This window comes from Mercurialis annua, linkage group LG1-X (assembly GCF_937616625.2).
Source record: "Mercurialis annua linkage group LG1-X, ddMerAnnu1.2, whole genome shotgun sequence".
Lineage (NCBI taxonomy): Eukaryota > Viridiplantae > Streptophyta > Magnoliopsida > Malpighiales > Euphorbiaceae > Mercurialis > Mercurialis annua.
Window position 1 is genome coordinate 59,923,689 of NC_065570.1, and position 16,544 is coordinate 59,940,232.

General features: G+C 34.4%; 2 protein-coding genes across 7 annotated transcripts; one reads left to right on the forward strand and one right to left on the reverse strand.

Annotated features, from left to right (window-relative positions):
• The first annotated feature begins 47 nt into the window (after nucleotides 1-47).
• LOC126664375 (chaperone protein dnaJ 1, mitochondrial-like) lies at nucleotides 48-8,075 on the forward strand. Of its 6 annotated transcripts, none has more exons than XM_050356739.1 (20): nucleotides 49-177; nucleotides 290-380; nucleotides 484-579; nucleotides 668-759; nucleotides 920-1,003; nucleotides 1,178-1,219; nucleotides 1,382-1,561; nucleotides 1,655-1,693; nucleotides 1,785-1,872; nucleotides 2,432-2,496; nucleotides 2,626-2,688; nucleotides 2,765-2,837; nucleotides 3,497-3,588; nucleotides 4,435-4,506; nucleotides 5,025-5,081; nucleotides 5,618-5,666; nucleotides 5,739-5,808; nucleotides 6,515-6,604; nucleotides 7,348-7,549; nucleotides 7,746-8,075. In XM_050356739.1, the coding sequence occupies exons 1-19, from the start codon at nucleotides 148-150 to the stop codon at nucleotides 7,445-7,447; spliced, it is 1,473 nt and encodes a 490-aa protein (XP_050212696.1). In that variant the 5' UTR covers nucleotides 49-147; the 3' UTR covers nucleotides 7,448-7,549; nucleotides 7,746-8,075. The 6 variants fall into 6 exon arrangements, with proteins under 6 accessions (XP_050212701.1, XP_050212696.1, XP_050212698.1 ...); XM_050356741.2 differs by lacking the exon at nucleotides 7,746-8,075 and adding an exon at nucleotides 6,884-6,957 and having other exon boundaries at nucleotides 7,348-7,418; XM_050356740.2 differs by lacking the exon at nucleotides 7,746-8,075 and having other exon boundaries at nucleotides 7,312-7,540.
• On the reverse strand, nucleotides 7,847-12,859 carry LOC126664378 (purine permease 3-like). Its single transcript, XM_050356747.2, has 2 exons — nucleotides 12,052-12,859; nucleotides 7,847-8,456 (listed from the first exon to the last, which is right to left on the reverse strand). Exons 1-2 carry the CDS (start codon nucleotides 12,775-12,777, stop codon nucleotides 8,103-8,105), a joined length of 1,080 nt encoding a protein of 359 aa, XP_050212704.1. The 5' UTR covers nucleotides 12,778-12,859; the 3' UTR covers nucleotides 7,847-8,102.
• Between the last annotated feature and the right edge of the window lie 3,685 nt (nucleotides 12,860-16,544).

Sequence of the window (16,544 nt, forward strand, 5' to 3'; positions counted from 1 at the left end):
TGTAGAAATGTGCAACAGAGAATGTGCGGGGAAAAATCTTTTCTTGCCTAGCACGACCTGTCTCTTTATCTCTCTCTTTTTCTTTTCACTTGATTTTCTTTAAAATTCTTACATAACGAGTATTACTTTCATCAGTTTGATCTTCGAATGAAAAAATACGAATGGCTAGCTACTCTAGTAAGTCATTACAACTGGATTTTTTTTTTGAGTTAAAGCTTTAAGTATCACAGTCTTAACTAAATTTTAATTTCGATACTAATAATTCAATTTGGCCATATGTCCTGCGCAGTGCCGGCGGCAGTTTCTATCATCGGCGATCAACGGGAGAGATTGGCGCCGGGAAATATCTACATTTCAGCCAGACCTTAATCGTGATAAATGTAACAAGCTCTTTGCTAAAAACTTTATCCTAACAAATAATAACCTAATGTTTTTCATTACTCATTTCTAATTAATAATTAAGTTTTTTTTTTGGCTTTTAAGTTTTACACAGTTGTAGAAGTGTTGCTATTGGTCAAATTAATGGTTTAGAGACAGCCAAAATGCAGTTGTTAAAGTGCAGATATATTCATGCCACAGGTTTTTCTATGATACCAATTTTAGGATTTATATTGACTGACTGCAACTGATATTTTGTTGTTTAATTATTTTTTAAATGAATTTGTAGGAAGTTGTAATGCAAAGGAACCGAGTTACTATGAAATACTTGGAGTTTCTGAAAATGCTAGCCAGGATGATATTAAAAAGGCTTTTCACTCTGTGGGTTCTTCTCTTTTTGAACATTCTATTAATTGCTTTGACAAGAAAATTTATTTTGTTTGCAGTTTTTAGTTGTATTATGAATTTATGATCTTCTGTTGAAAACAGACACGACGCTTATTCTCTGATTATGCTGCCTCTTTTTGTATATATGATGCAGCTTGCTAAGAAATACCACCCAGACACAAATAAGAATAATCCTTCTGCAAAAAGGAAATTTCAAGAGATACGGGAAGCCTATGAGGTCGATGTCAATTCATTTCTACATAGAACATGCTCTTCTTACTTATTTGGTGCTTTTATGCAATTCTTTAGTGTTTTTTCTTCTATTTTTTTTTCTCTCAGTACGATATATGCCCGAATTCTTATTCTTAGTTATATATGATACTGATGTTCATTGTTTTCCCCTGTAATTTAGACGCTGAAAGATTCTGAGAAGAGGACACAATATGACATGGTGGTGAGAACTCTCTTTGTTTTTGCCTTTTGCTCTATGTATAGTTTCCAGTGCTTTTGTATTGTTTTTTTTCCATGTTACATATTGCAAAAACTGTCTCTAGATGAACCTGTTTGTGAAAAATGATTTTAAACTAATTTATTTTCTCTTTATGTCCTTATGAAGAGGCATGCCAGAAGCTCAGAGAAAGAAGGACATGGTGCAGATTCTGCAGACTATGCCGATTGGTTTGGACGTGGTTCTGAAAATGCTGCAAGGTTTAGACATGGTGCTGGTAGTGGAAGGGGGTTTTCATATTCCTACCAAACTAATTTCTCTGATTCATTCCACAAAATTTTCTCAGAGGTAATATACGTGACATGTTATATCCGTCATCTTGTCATTTTATTTTTCTGACACGTTGGATCCTAAAACTACAAATCATTTCTTTCTTTGCAGATCTTTGAAGATGCCGATCAGGGCGCATCTGACATACAGGTGACTTGGTTTTCTTTTCATCCCAATGCTTATAACATACAGGCACCTATTGTTATGAACTGAAATACTTGTATTAAGCATTGATATATAGGTGGAGCTGGTGCTCTCTTTTATTGAAGCTACAAGAGGGTGTACTAAGCACTTGTCTGTCAATTCATTTATTCCGTGTTATTCGTGTGGTGAGTAAATCTCTAGGGTTTTATGGTAATAGTATTGCTTTTCAAAAGTTCTCTTACCAAAAGTGCAGTTGATGTCAATGAATCCATGTCTGTTTTCTGCACTATGCTGTTTATTTTTTGTCTAGACTTGAATGTTATAAGTGGGACTATGTTGTTTGGTTAGCATATATTGCATTTATTGAAAACACTCTTGCACTGAATAATTCTTTTATGATACCCATGTATTTCTTTTCCAATTTGTGTACGAAATTTTCAATCAGTTATAGCTATAGAAAACGATTGACTCTTAGTAATTTAGAATCTAACATTAGGTAATTGTAGATGGTTGTGAATTCTGAACATGTGATTAATATTAGATCAACGTGTAATCTGAAAGACTAGGATTGGTATTTTTTCCGAAAAGATCATTAAATAAGGTTTTCTTGGTAGACTAACAAAATATGAAGAAACGGAAACAACCACATTTAAGTAGAACAATGCTTTGTTCTTAGTTCTCTTTAGATAGATTCTTTAATAATTTATTATTTTTCTCAAGTTCCTGTCATATCACTTAATGCAGATGGCCGTGGTTTTCCTAGTGGTGCCAAAACAAGAGTATGCTCAACTTGCAGAGGCATAGGAAAAGTAAGTTTCTTGAAATTCTATACATGAGAATTAGTGATATAATCATCATGGAAGGTTCACTTTGTTTTAAAGAATAGTTTCTTCTTTCTTCTTTTGTTCTTTATGGTAACATACTAAATCATTGAACAGGTCACAATTCCTCCATTTACGTCAGCATGTAGCACCTGTAAAGGGTCTGGCCGAATCATTGAGGTTAGATGTGAACTCTGGAAAACAAGTTTAATTCTTCCATCGAACTACTATTCATGGTTGGAAACATTTGGTACAGGAATGCTGCATGTCATGTAGAGGGTCAGGAGTGGTTGATGGTGTTAAAGAAGTCCAAGTTGCTGTACCTGCAGGTTGGTTTTCATAGTTTTTGTGATGAAACAGAGGTGCGCTGGACCAAATTTTGGGTTCAAATTTTAGCACTTTTCCAATGTAAAGGAAGTCATTTGAATAACTTCATGGACTTACTCATGAAAATTGTAGACTTCTTATCGTAATAGCTGGCCAAATAGAATTTTGTGGAGAACGCATCCACAGTGAGGCATAATGAAACAACTGCCTGGAATTTTGAGAATTATTTTGGAAGGTTATCCTCGGGATTCCCCTTATAATTAATTACGGGAAGTCCTTTTCCTTATTTAGATCCTACAGAAAATGCTCTGTTTTTAAATAAACTATAAAACTTCTTTTTTTTTTATCAAACATAATATCCTTACTAGGATACACTTTGGTTTCTATATCGGAACTAATAATTAGTCCCTATCTGTTGAGCGACCTAGATATTTAAATGGAGGACACATTTCAACATGCAGTCCAATTGAAAGTATAATTCACCCGCAAAGTGCTGTATAGTGAGCCTAAAAGGAGACGTGGATGGTTCCTACTTTTTATTTTTATTTTTTGCATGTTAGTTATCTTTATCTTTTATGATAAAAATGTACTGTTCATGCTGCTGTTATTGAGCCTCATTTAAATTTATTCATTTCTTATTTTTTTTTAATTAATGGGTCAGGTGTCGCTTCTGGAGATACAATCCGTGTGCCAGGAGGTGGCAACTTTGGTGGACGAGGACGTCAACCTGGAAACTTATTCATCAATCTTAAGGTACTTGGCATCATATCGTATTTTCTCTTTTCGATAAAAGGAGGTTTAGTAAAGTTTTACAGATCTTGAGTTTCCTTCTTTCGGTTTATCTGTATGTCTGTCATGAGCTATCCGACTTGAGAAAGTTTTGTTTGCCTGTGAACTCTTGAATAGAAAGGTTTAAACCATAAAAAAGCCCATGTACTTTCAAATTTGTGTTTATTTGGTTCTTTTTCAAAGTTATAATTCAATAGGTCCCTATGCTATTCTTTTTTTTATCTAATGGGTCCTTTATGGACGAAAGTAGTGAGCATGTCGCTTAGTTGCCGTTAAGCACTTTCAAATTTTTATTTATCTGTCCCTCTCCAACGTTGATGATGTAGCCCATTTTTCCAACTTGTCGAGTTAGGTGGACATTTAAATTTGGTTTCATGCGCGTTTCACGGTGAGTATAATGTACGCTCCTTCTCCGTCAAAAAAACGACCTATAAATTCAAAATAATTACCCGGAATATATAAAGACAGTAGTTTGAAAAGAGGACCAGATAAATAATGAATTTATGTACAGGGCCTTAAGATGGGTTTGGTTTGGCCGACTAGGAAATGGTGGTGAAACTGTGTTTTTATATTAAAATCTGCATTTTATTGCAAAATACAGCTGTATGTATCCATCCTGATTTCCCTTGTATTGCTCTTTAATTTTTAAGGCATATGGAACTTTTATATAGTCTCCATTGACCAATTCTTTTGTGTTATGAACTCTTAGGATGCCACTGAAAGAGTTACAGTATTAGTTATGTTTTTGTTGTTTTCCGTTCTCAAACTTAAATTGAACTCTTTTGTATTTTTCATTTTTTAATACTGCAGGTTGCTGATGATCCAGTCTTTTCTAGGGATGGGGCAGATGTCTATGTAGATGCAAATATTAGTTTTACGCAGGTGCGAATAGAAATTATATGTCAAAGTGAATTCAATTGATAAGGTATATCCAGCTGCAATTAAATTTTACTTGTGTCCAGTGAGCATGAAAGTGCATCATCCCTGTTTATGCAAATCCCTTTTGCTTCACTGGTTTAGCAAATCTATCTATCTGAATTTCTTCTTTTTGTGATAGTGCGTACGTGACTGCAAGGCATTAATATGAGGCATATGAATTTGAAATCTAAAATAATCTGTAAATGTTATATTTTTATCCTGTCTAAACTTAATTGGTTTTGATGATCAATGACTAGTATTTAATAATGTGGATGAAGTAGGGGGACTAGAAAAATTGTATGATGGTTGCTTGCCTACTCAATGCCTCTTAACCAATTGACATTGCTAATCTTTTGCCTTTAAGAACATTCTTATTACTAATAAGAACAAATACCGAATTCCTTGACGTAGTCGACAAATTTTCTGTTCAGATTTTAACTATATTTGTAAATAAGTAGAGGTCTTTCCTTTCTCTCTTACAGGCCATCCTTGGTGGTAAGGTTGATGTTCCAACTTTGACCGGAATGTTCCAAGTAAAGGTGATAACTATTCTCCTGCATATGCTTTATTTTTTTCACTCAACAATAATTGAAGGGAAATATTTAGCCTGTGTGTTCCTGAAGGTGTCTGCTCCAACTATAATTTTGTAAAGGTGGCTGTTAGTATTACAGGGGATGCCTTATGAGAGGTTAGGGGGATTAATATGTATGGCTTTAAAATTATTTTTGATTGTTTGTGGATCAAATTTAGATCGGCAAAATGAAGACTTTGAGCTTTTTTGTGAATAATGCCAAAGGTATTGCTTTTGCTTATAGGCATCTGGTGAAAATTTAAAATGATTTGCCTGCATTTGTGGCAAAATCTGAAAAGGCAAGGATGTAGACTGGGTAATACTAATTGACGACGAACTTGAAATGTTAAAAATATGGTTGCCGCATCAAATATGTTAACCCCTTAATTGATCCCTTCCCTATAATTTCAACCTGTGCTCTAGTTGTTTCTACAATTCCAGCATTTCTTTGTTGTTCTTTTGACGCAAAATTGATATTATGTATTATTATAAATGCCCTTTTAGATACCGAAGGGGGTTCAGCCTGGACAACTTTTAGTACTAAGAGGCAAAGGTTTTCTCTCTAGACCTTCGAATCTACTTTAGTATATCTCGAATATTGACTTACATTTCTAAGTTTCTGTAGGGATACCAAAGCCTGGTTTTCTTGTAGACCATGGTGACCAATTTGTGCGATTTCGCATTAATTTCCCCACGTAAGCTCTTTTTTTCACTTCTTTGTTCTCTAGGGGAATTTGTTAACTTCTTGTCTCTTTCATATGAAAAAATGAGTTGTATTTTGATATCCAAATGCTACAGTTATGCTAAAGTTAGTTTCCAATTTCAACTGTTCTAAAATATGAAATATGCTCTATGATTTATACAAAGTACTTAGCCACGACAGTAATTCTGATACGAAGTAGTGCTTAACAAGAGTAACATAGAAAGTTGAGCTTAGCTCATGGGGCAGCATCATAAATAAATTGCTGTTGTAATTTGGAATCTAGGGTATCTAATTCAGAGGTGGAAAGAATTCATAGAGCACTCTAAACTTCGTAACATAAACTACAGGAACCATATCAAACTCATAACCAACAATGTCAACCAAAAAATTCATTCTGCCATTTCATTGAGCTTGCTAAGAGGGTAGATATCTTTCTTTTGTTTTCCTGGTGAAAACTGGTTAGAATTTGTAGTGTTTTCTTCCCCCAACGAGTGAATATCTTTTGAGCCCTCTAACATAATTGATAATATTCCCATATATGTGTCAACAGTCATCTCTGAAAGTCAGGTTCTTGCAGCTTCTGATACTTTCATGATTCTTTTCCTATTTATTTTACAAGTATGATAACTTGAATATGCATCGTGATGTGTTGGCTTATGTTCTGATTTCATTGGTATTATGTTTTATTCTTATTTTAGCGCATTAAATCAACGCCAGCGTGCCATTTTAGAAGAATTTGCCCAGGAGGAGATAAACAATGAAAATGGTACCTCCAGTGAAGGGAACTGGTTAGTGTTTTGTTTATTGCCTGATGCTTCTTGTTTGCTCATTTCTAGGGTTCTGTGTTTTTCCCTAGGTTTAAACTCCATAAACTTTTAGCAATAATGTTGTTTTTTTAATGAACCATCCATGGATATCTTTAAATTGTAGTAATATTTATTGCATGATGCTTCTTGTTTGCTCCGTTTTTAGGATTACGTGGATAGCCCTAGGTTTGAATTCCATAAAACTATTAGTTATAATGTCATTTTTTTAAAACCATCTAAAGATATCTTTAAATTGCTTAGATAGGTTGTACATACGCTGAGTGCTATGCCATTTTGAAAAAGTACCAAGTTACTCGAAGTCTGTATGAGATCTGGTACGTTAAACCAATAAATTAATTGTTGGTTTGCATCTTTAAATGCTCTATATTAATGTAAACACTTGTAAATGCTTTGTAGTTGTTACTGTTAGGATAATAAAACTATTGCTTGAGCTTTTGGGTAAATTGGTTATTTGACAGTAGTATTTTTTTTTTTTTTGACAATCATTTGACATTAGTATTAAGTTAGCATATTTGTAACCTTTTCATTGAAGAATTTACGGGCTATCAAATTTCATGGGAGACTTTAAAATTAAAAATGATGCATGTCCAAATATGACTGCATGTATCATTGTCTCCTCCTGTAATTTTTTCTTCTGACTATAATGAAGATCCTGAAATGGATAACAGGCTTTATCAGCAGCTATCTACTGGTTGAACTTACAGGTGGCAGCATCTTATTGAACATGTGATGGGCCCTACATTTATGGTTGAATTTTCTGTAGTCATCATAATTCTGCTGTTTCTTCACAAAATCACGGGATGAATGCCGACTCGAGGTGTCATTTTGTGGAACTATGTCAATGTGCAATGATATCTTCATTCATACTGGATTTCATCCGTTACCTATTACAGTTACAGTCAAAAGGTATCAACTCTCTCTCCTTTTCCTCGTGGTGAAGTATTCTAGTTGAAACTTGAGAGTTGAACTAAGTTTCATATTAAATAAACGGACCCTAGGTTTTGTTTATAATTTTTGCGGTCATTGATTTGATATTAGATGCATAATTGTAGCAATGAAATGTGTTAGAAAGTTAAATAAATTCATATTTTGGCGTGGACAGGCATGCAGAATAACTCGGAAAGAGATTCGACAGTTCATACAAATTGTTTCTCAGGAGGATGTACAATAATTACTATTCCCCAAATCGGAACACCACAACCATAAGGCAGATTGTCAAGCTCTTTGTAGCATAAATACCAGAATCATATACATCGGCGCTTACAAACCTATTTCCTTGCTCAGCAACAGGTTGGTGCATACAAGCTCATAAACAATGTTTATTTGGACTTAAATTGTCCAGATATAAACTATAACTTTGATCACACAATTAAAAGATTGGAACTATAAATTTTACATACCTATTAATTTTGTCCAAATTTCAACTTTCCAACAGAGGTATTAGAAAATCTGTATGTCTTCAGACATTTGCTGTTGTTGGCTTAGGAGATAGAGCCATTTCAGTTTCTGACGCAAGATTATTTTTCTTGCCTTCTTTGACCTCACCGTAGAAGTAAGAAACAAAACCCCAAGCAGAAAGCGCAAGTGCAACGCCTTTTTCTGCCGAAAATTTCTCCTGGTAGAAAATGACGGCCAGAATCTCCGTCACCGGAAGGAGAACAGCAATTATGATGCCTGATAACAAGGAGGAGGCGCAAAAGATAACCCCTATAGCTCCCAAGAAAAAACACTGCCAAATTATTGCACTTCCCACCATTATCACATAATACTTTGTTTCTCCAAGTTGGAATTCTCTTCCTTCTCTTGGAATCACCTATTACAGATAAATAGTTCATTTAATCATTAATATTTGCCTTAATTCTCAAAAAAATCATGAATTTTCACAATTGTGTCAATTGTATATAATACTATTTTTAGTTTTCTCAAAACCGTCTTGTATTTTAACTTTATTTACTTTTTATCATGTTTTTTTAAGGTATTTAAATGTTAACATTCCAATCATCTTTCCAGCAAATTGAACTGATGTGTCATTTGAATCATTTTATCTAAAGAAAAATCTCTATAAGTTATATCAATTTATCTAACACGTGGCCTCATCTTATTTTAAAAGTTTAAATTCTAAAATTTAAAAAGAAATTGTAATGCGAAACTTAAAATTGATTGAATAATGTGTAGTGTGAACAATAAACTACAGTGGTTTTATAAAAGAGAAGTGTACTAATGTAATGTTATCAAAACATATTGGGATTATTGATAAGAATGAAAATAAAAATTATTTAAAAATTTATTTTAGTAGTGAAAGCAATAAAAATAAAGGAAGGTAGCAAGGGAAGAAGAAAATAATGACCTTTATTCAGACTTCATTTTTTATAAAATAAAATTTTGTTATATTACCTACTCATCATAATTTATGAATAAAATTTTAATCACATCAAATATTTACAAGAATTATTGAAATACTAAATATACCAGATCAATTAATTAAAAAAATGAAATAGTTATTGGAGTTTTGAGATTTTTTTGGTAGTTAGATCTTACAATTTTTGATGGATCATACAATTATTAAATATTAAAAATATTTATTGATAATTTTTTTAAAATGGAACCGAAAACCAACGCATGCCAAGTAAATAATTAACTATCTTATACAATATTTAATGTTCAATAATTTTATTAATCGATAAAATTAATTCTGATGTTTATTTTGTATATGAAATGATGTATTAATTTCAAGTATGAGGCGTTTGGTTCAGCTTTTTGGTGAAATTTTTAGCTTTTACTTTTCAAAAAGCTCAACTTAAACGTTTGGTGAAGTTGTTTTTTTTTTTTGAGAATACGTTTGGTGAAGTTCTTAAGTGGATTATTTTAAAAAGTAAAAACTAAAAATTTCACCAAAAGGCTGAACCAAACGCCCATAATATACTTGAAATTAATACAGCATTTCGTGTACAAAATAAAAATCAGAATTAATTTTAAATTTCTTATTGATTAATGATTGAACATTAAATACTGTATAAGGTACTTTTGACAAAAATGTCTGTTCAATCTTATAGAAAGATAATCGTTCTCTTGCATCTTCCACATAAGGCTCCACCTACAGTCACTGTTTTTGGAATTTTAGGCAATCTAAGAGGAGTACAGCTTCTCCTTTATTTCCTTTCCAATAAAATAATTGATTACTATTTTAGCATCTATGGTTTTAAAATTCTAATTTTGTATGTTACTATTTTTAGATTTTTAAATTATTTTCCCAATATTTCTAAGTTTGTTTCATTTATGAATATCATAAAATAAAACAATCTATTAAAAATATATTGTAGAATTGAATTTTTAAATCATTAATATTTACATGACTATTTTTTTATGTATTTTATCAGATAATAAACGCATATTATTATGCTTAGTTTTGTTATGTAATTGATGTTAAAAAAAATTGAATTTTGTTTGTCTAAAATAAAGTAATACACATACATAAAATTAAACTTTATCTTTATTGAATAATGATAAAACTAATTATGGAATAATTTGATACAATTTAGTTTTTACAAGTAATTTATTTTTATATTAAAAAAATAATATATATAATAAAATTAAACTAATTCGTTTTTAATAGGTGGCACTGTTTTTAGAGCAACAATTGGTAAAAACAGAGAAAAAAAATTATTTTATAAAATTGTCCTTTCAATGTGAATTTATTTTTCCTTTTCATTATAAGAGGATAATTTTATCAATTTCCTATCAATTATTGTTTTAAAAATAGCATCACCTGTAAGAAAAAAAAAAGCTATGTAATTCAATTTTTTTAATACATCTTTTTATACCATCTGACATGACAATTATGAAGTGCATGAATTAAATTTTATTTTTGAAAATATATATTTTTAGAAGAAAATAGGACAAATAAAATATTGTTACGTAAAAAAGGTTATAAAAGGTAGGTTAAAAAGGTGAATGATAAAGTTTTTTTTTAAAAAAAGAAGAAAAACTACTCCAAGAGCAGTGGAAATAGGTGGAGCCTCCACATAAATAGTTGTTTGTTATTTTGTTTGATTTGAGACAGTGGAATTGGTAAAAGCCACTTTAAAGAGTTATACAACCTTAATTCTTATCTTTTAAACCGACTTTACCTTTTCAACATGATGTTGATTTCTTAGTACTGGTCAGACCATTACCTGGTTTAGGTTTGTTGTACTGTTATATGCCTTTTTCTTGTCCAATTATCGCTTTAAATCTCGTCTAAATCAGACAGCTATATTTTGTTGACCCTCTAAGCAAATTTGTTATCATCTCCTCGTACTCATCTGATCTTTTTTCTCGTCCTCATGTAATTAGCTAAACCAGCGCCGGCTAAAGAAACATATGGAGATTTCAAAAAAACAAAAAAAAAAAAACAAATGGACTTTAGGGCTAAAAGAGATAAGCTACAATTTGGTTAAACTTTTTAACCGATTTTTTTTGTTTAAAAGTTTTTGGTTAATTCAGTTAATTTGAATAATTCTCTTCAGTTAATTTTTTTGATTTAATTATGATTAAGGAGAAATTCTTAGGTGAACCAAGTCCACCATGTAGAATTATGAACCATCCATTTAATACGTGACACGTAGCGTGATTATTTACATGAGCCAATTAATGAATTCTCATGGTTAAGAGCTTTAAAAGTTCGGTAAACTAAATTAATTGATTCGTTTATATTATTATAAGTTTAATCAAATTAATCGGCTAATGCGATTTATTCGATTTTATAATTTTTAATTAATTCGACTAATTTAATTTTTGTTGGTTTAGTAATTTCAATCAGTTTGGTTAAGAATATAAAATAATTCAAATAATTCGCTTAAAGGATGTCATAGATCCAGTTCGGTTCAACTAGTTGAACCAGACGAATGCTCATCTTAGGGCTAACGAAGAGAAAAATTCTTATGTAGAGCAAGTTGATGTTTTATTCATCGGATACAAAACAATCATATTTATTCATCAGAGTATTAACTTTTGGCAATATAATTTTATATGTTCATTTTTTTGACTAAGTGCAACCATTATATCCTTAAAAAATTATGACAATTTAATACACAATATTATAATTTGTGATAAATATTTCAAATTTTCAATTTAAACTTATAATTTCTAGACACATTATCTTCATTATAATTTTATTCAAAATAAAAGATTAATTATAAAAAACAATCATTACTAAAATTTAGAACAAAATCATCAACTATTAAAATAAATTATAAAGCTAAAATTAAAATTTAAACGGAAAGTTGGATATATTTATCATAAATCATAAAATTAACGGATCAAATTGTTATAAATATTTTTAAAGAATAGTATTTTTTTATTTAAGATATATATACAATTATTTTGCCTTAATTTTTTATTAAGGTAAAGAAATTGGGTAAGAAACAAACCTTGAAGTCATTGTTAACGAGCATCCCTATGGTGCAAAAGACAGTAGCAAACAAACACATAACCATCTGAATCTCCAACACTAGTGTGTAACTTATTTCTTGCTTCGCTTTTTTGTACATCAACTCCACTAATGGCAGAATAAACCCATACAAAACCGCAGCTGATAGAGTCATAATAAACCCTACCACATACTCTCGGTTTGATTCATGATCCGGTCGATCACTACTCGTATGCATGGCTAAAACACCGGCACCCACCGTCAAGAGAACGACGGCGTTTATCGAAAAAGCTGTAAACTTCTGTTTAACCAAAAGAAATGCAAAACCAGCGGTGGCGGCCAACTGTGTAGATATGAGCAAAGAAGAGGTTGAAACGGGAAGACGCGCCGCTCCATAAGCGTAAATATAGTCGTCGAGACCGGTGAGGATACCGATGAAGGTAGAAGCGAAGAAAAGCGGAGGTTTTATGAAGAAGAGTTTGGTGGTGGTGGGATTGGTGGAGCGGCGGCGTCGGAGAAAGTAACTTATGAGGAGAGGGATAAAAATAATGGGCCAACCGCCGGTTTCGAGCCAGCTAGAAAGCCATACACGGCTGCCGCCGTGAATGAAGTAGAGGCGCATGATGAGAGGGCCGCCGCAGTTTCCGATGGATAAAATGAGACAATTGAAAAGAAGTAAAGCTCTGTTGGTGTTAGCTTGAGGTTGTTGCTTGGTGATCGGCTCCATGGCAAGTCAACACTCTCACTCTTCTTATCACATAGACTTGTTTGTGCGTTGTGTTTTGTAATAAGATTTCATGTGTGTAGGCCTAGGTTGCACTATTGCTTATATAGTTTTTACGCCAAAATTAAAAATATGGCCCGAAAGCCATAAAGCCCATATTCTATTAAAAAGGTACAAAAAGCTACGTGGAGAAATTAATTTCAAGAGATTTGACTTTTTCAAGAGATTTTCAAAGAGATTTGACTTTTTCAAAAGATTTCCAAGAGATTTGACTTTTTCAAGAGATTTCCAAGAGATTCGACTGTAAAAGTTAATTCCAAGAGATTTAACTGTCAGAAGTTAATTCCAAGAGATTTGACTGTCAGAAGTTAATTCCAAGAGATTTGAGAAGTTAATTCCAAGAGATTTGATTTTCATAATTCTAAGAGATTTGACATTGAAAAGTTAATCTCAGAGGTTTGTTTTTGACCTTGACCTGATCTTGGAGGAAAAGAAAATTTCAGAATCAAAAGGGCAGAAGCCCGTTAGAAGAAGAAGCTCAGAAGCTCAATTGGCCAAGGTCCAGGAAGTCACGTGCTTTTTGTAAAGCGATGTTTCAGGAGCAGTTTTTAGAAGTCGGAAGCATTGTGAAGACGTGAGCAGTTAAAGAGGCAGTTATCACCCGGCAGTTTCCACAGACGCTATAAAAGGGAGAAGAAGACGACGATTTGAACCCCAGCCAAATTCAACAAAAACTCAATACTCTCAGGAGATTATCAGCACCAAAAGCTTTTATTTTATGCAATCCTTTGTAAACGCTTTACAGCTTTCGCAATTTTAATCTTTTGTTTTTAAACATTATTTCAGCAGTAGTTTATTTACAGTGTTGAATTTTAGATTTTAATTGCAGAAGTTTATTCTTGTTTTCAAAGTTTCTCTAGGAGTTTTTCTTTACGAACGTTTAGATTTTTTACGTCCTTTGAAAATCTGTCACAATCGCTTGATTAATTTTTTATTTTCAATTTGAGGTCCAACCTCTGGCACGCCCGCACACACTTCAAAGGCACCAACCGTTTTCTTAAAAAACAGGGAAATAATTTGGCACGCCCAGTGGGACTATCAAAAGATGGCTCCAAGGACTCGCAGTATTTTAGGGAAAGATGTATCCGACTCTCAGGAGGAGGAAAGCGCGCCTGCAACAGCAGGGCCAGGAGGAAAAGTTCACACAGTGGTTGAACAGTTTGAGAAGTCACTTGCGCCTCCGAATAATGAAAATCAAGAGGCGCCACAAAATGTCATTCCTGTAGTAGGACCTGTTACTGCAGAAGAAAAAGGAAAGGAGAAAATGGTTGAGGATTCTCCTGAAAGCATCATGGCTCACATGATGGATTATTTCAAAGGAATAGAGATAAGGCAGGAGAGGTTCGAAGAAGAAGCCAGGAAGCAGGCCACAGAAAGCAAGGCACAATACAGGATCATGATTGATACTGTGGAAAAACTGCAGAGGAGTTGGGCTCAGAAGGAGGAATCTGAAAAGAAGAGTCTAAAACAAGTCGAACTCGGGGGGCATGCATCTGGCAATCATGTTCAGGAGGTAGAAGAATCAAGTTTTAACCATATGGAAAATAATTGTGGTGGAATTCCAAGAGGAAATGCTACTCCAGTGCCTATGTTTCAACCTCCTGTGATTCAAAACCAGGTGGATATTGATGTTCTGAGAGAAATGGTTCAAGAACTCTATGGCCCCAGCTTAAGACAAGTGGGAAGGCCAGAGTTTCACAAGCCATACCCTGAAACAATTGACAGAGATAACTCATATCCTAGAGGTTATAGAGTTCTTGATTTTTCTTGGTTCTCAAGAGATGAAGGCCAGTCAACTCTTGAATATGTGGTAGGATTTACCATACAGTGTGGAGAGTTGGCAAAAAGGGCAGGTGAGCGGCTAGGCGAGCAACTGAAGATGCAGCAGCTGGCAAAGGCAAGCGCGCTACTGGACCTGTTGGCAAAGATGATCGCGTTGCTGAGGAAGCCGCCGGAGGCTAGCATGGATCTGTTGATGGCGAGGCCGCTAGAGAGGCAGCGGCTGGCGAGACTACACATACCTGCTGGCGAGGAAGAGCAGCGGATGGGTGAGCTGCTGCTAGCGAGGGAGTTGCTGAACTTGCTGGTGACCGCCTGGCGAGGAAGCTGCTGGCCGCTAAAAACGCAGCTAGAGAAGACAGGCGAGCCGCTGCAGTCACCGGGTTGATGCCATCCGTTGAAGGAGACGAGGCAGCCGCTGGATCAGCTGGTGGAGGCAAGCGGCTGCTGGACGAGCGGAGGACCGGCTGGAGACGCGCGGCTGGAGGCGTGGAATCGATGGTGAATAGGACGGTGAGCAGCCGTTGGACGAAGGAGCAGCGGATGGAGTAGCTGCTGGACGCTGGAGCGGAGAACGACTGTTGGCGCCGCTAGACCTAATGGCGAGGCTGCTGGAGAAGCGGCTGGAGAGGAGAGGTCAGCGGTTGGGCTAGCCGCTGGAGACGCAGCGGCTGGCGGAGACAAACCAATGGATCTGCTGGCGAGATGACACGGACCTGATGGCGTGGAAAGCTGTTGCCGCCGCCGTCTTGAGAACACAGGATCAACAACTGCCGTCCGGTTTGCAGGTTTTGGAGCAGCTGTTGAAGACGCCGGAGCTAAAGGGGTGAAGCGCTTAGATTTAGACTTATCATGGTGGAATGTTTAATCAATTTTAGATAAATAACTATATATAAATGATTTATTTTAAAGCCAATTATATAGGGGGCATTGTTTACGCCAAAATCAAAAATATGGCCCGAAGGCCATAAAGCCCATATTCTATTAAAAAGATACAAAAAGCTACGTGGAGAAATTAATTTCAAGAGATTTGACTTTGGAGAAATTAATTTCAAGAGATTTGACTTATCCAAGAGATTTTCAAAGAGATTTGACTTTTCCAAGAGATTTCCAAGAGATTTGACTTTTCCAAGAGATTTCCAAGAGATTCGACTGTAAAAGTTAATTTCAAGAGATTTAACTGTCAGAAGTTAATTCCAAGAGATTTGACTGTCAGAAGGTAATTCCAAGAGATTTGAGAAGTTAATTCCAAGAGATTTGATTTTTATAATTCCAAGAGATTTGACATTGAAAAGTTAATCTCAGAGGTTTGTTTTTGACCTTGACCTGATCTTGGAGGAAAAGAAAATTTCAGAATCAAAAGGGCAGAAGCCCGTTAGAAGAAGAAGCTCAGAAGCTCAATTGGCCAAGGTCCAGGAAGTCACGTGCTTTTTGTAAAGCGATGTTTCAGGAGCAGTTTTTAGAAGTGGGAAGCGTTGTGAAGACGTGGGCAGTTAAAGAGGCAGTTATCACCCGGCAGTTTCCACAGACGCTATAAAAGGGAGAAGAAGACGGCGATTTGAACCCCAGCCAAATTCAACAAAAACTCAATACTCTCAGGAGATTATCAGCACCAAAAGCTTTTATTTTATGCAATCCTTTGTAAACGCTTTACAGCTTTCGCAATTTCAATCTTTTGTTTTTAAACATTATTTCAGCAGTAGTTCATTTACAGTGTTGAAGTTTAGATTTTAATTGCAGAAGTTTATTCTTGTTTTCAAAGTTTCTCTAGGAGTTTTTCTTTACGAACGTTTAGATTTTTTACGTCCTTTGAAAATCTGTCACAATCGCTTGATTAATTTTTAATTTTCAATTTGAGGTCCAACCTCTGGCACGCCCGCACACACTTCAAAGGCACCAACCGTTTTCTTAAAAAACAGGGAAACATATAG

Bases quoted from the DNA above. Each gene is read 5' to 3' on its own strand.
- LOC126664375 (XM_050356739.1), top strand. From the start codon at position 148: ATGAAAAAATACGAATGGCTAGCTACTCTA. The intron at 2,497-2,625 runs GTAAGTTTCTTG...ATCATTGAACAG, and splicing joins CTTGCAGAGGCATAGGAAAA to GTCACAATTCCTCCATTTAC. The intron at 5,809-6,514 runs GTAAGCTCTTTT...TTCTTATTTTAG, and splicing joins TTTCGCATTAATTTCCCCAC to CGCATTAAATCAACGCCAGC.
- LOC126664378 (XM_050356747.2), bottom strand. From the start codon at position 12,777: ATGGAGCCGATCACCAAGCAACAACCTCAAGCTAACACCAACAGAGCT. The intron at 8,457-12,051 runs GTTTGTTTCTTA...TATCTGTAATAG, and splicing joins TCGTTAACAATGACTTCAAG to GTGATTCCAAGAGAAGGAAG.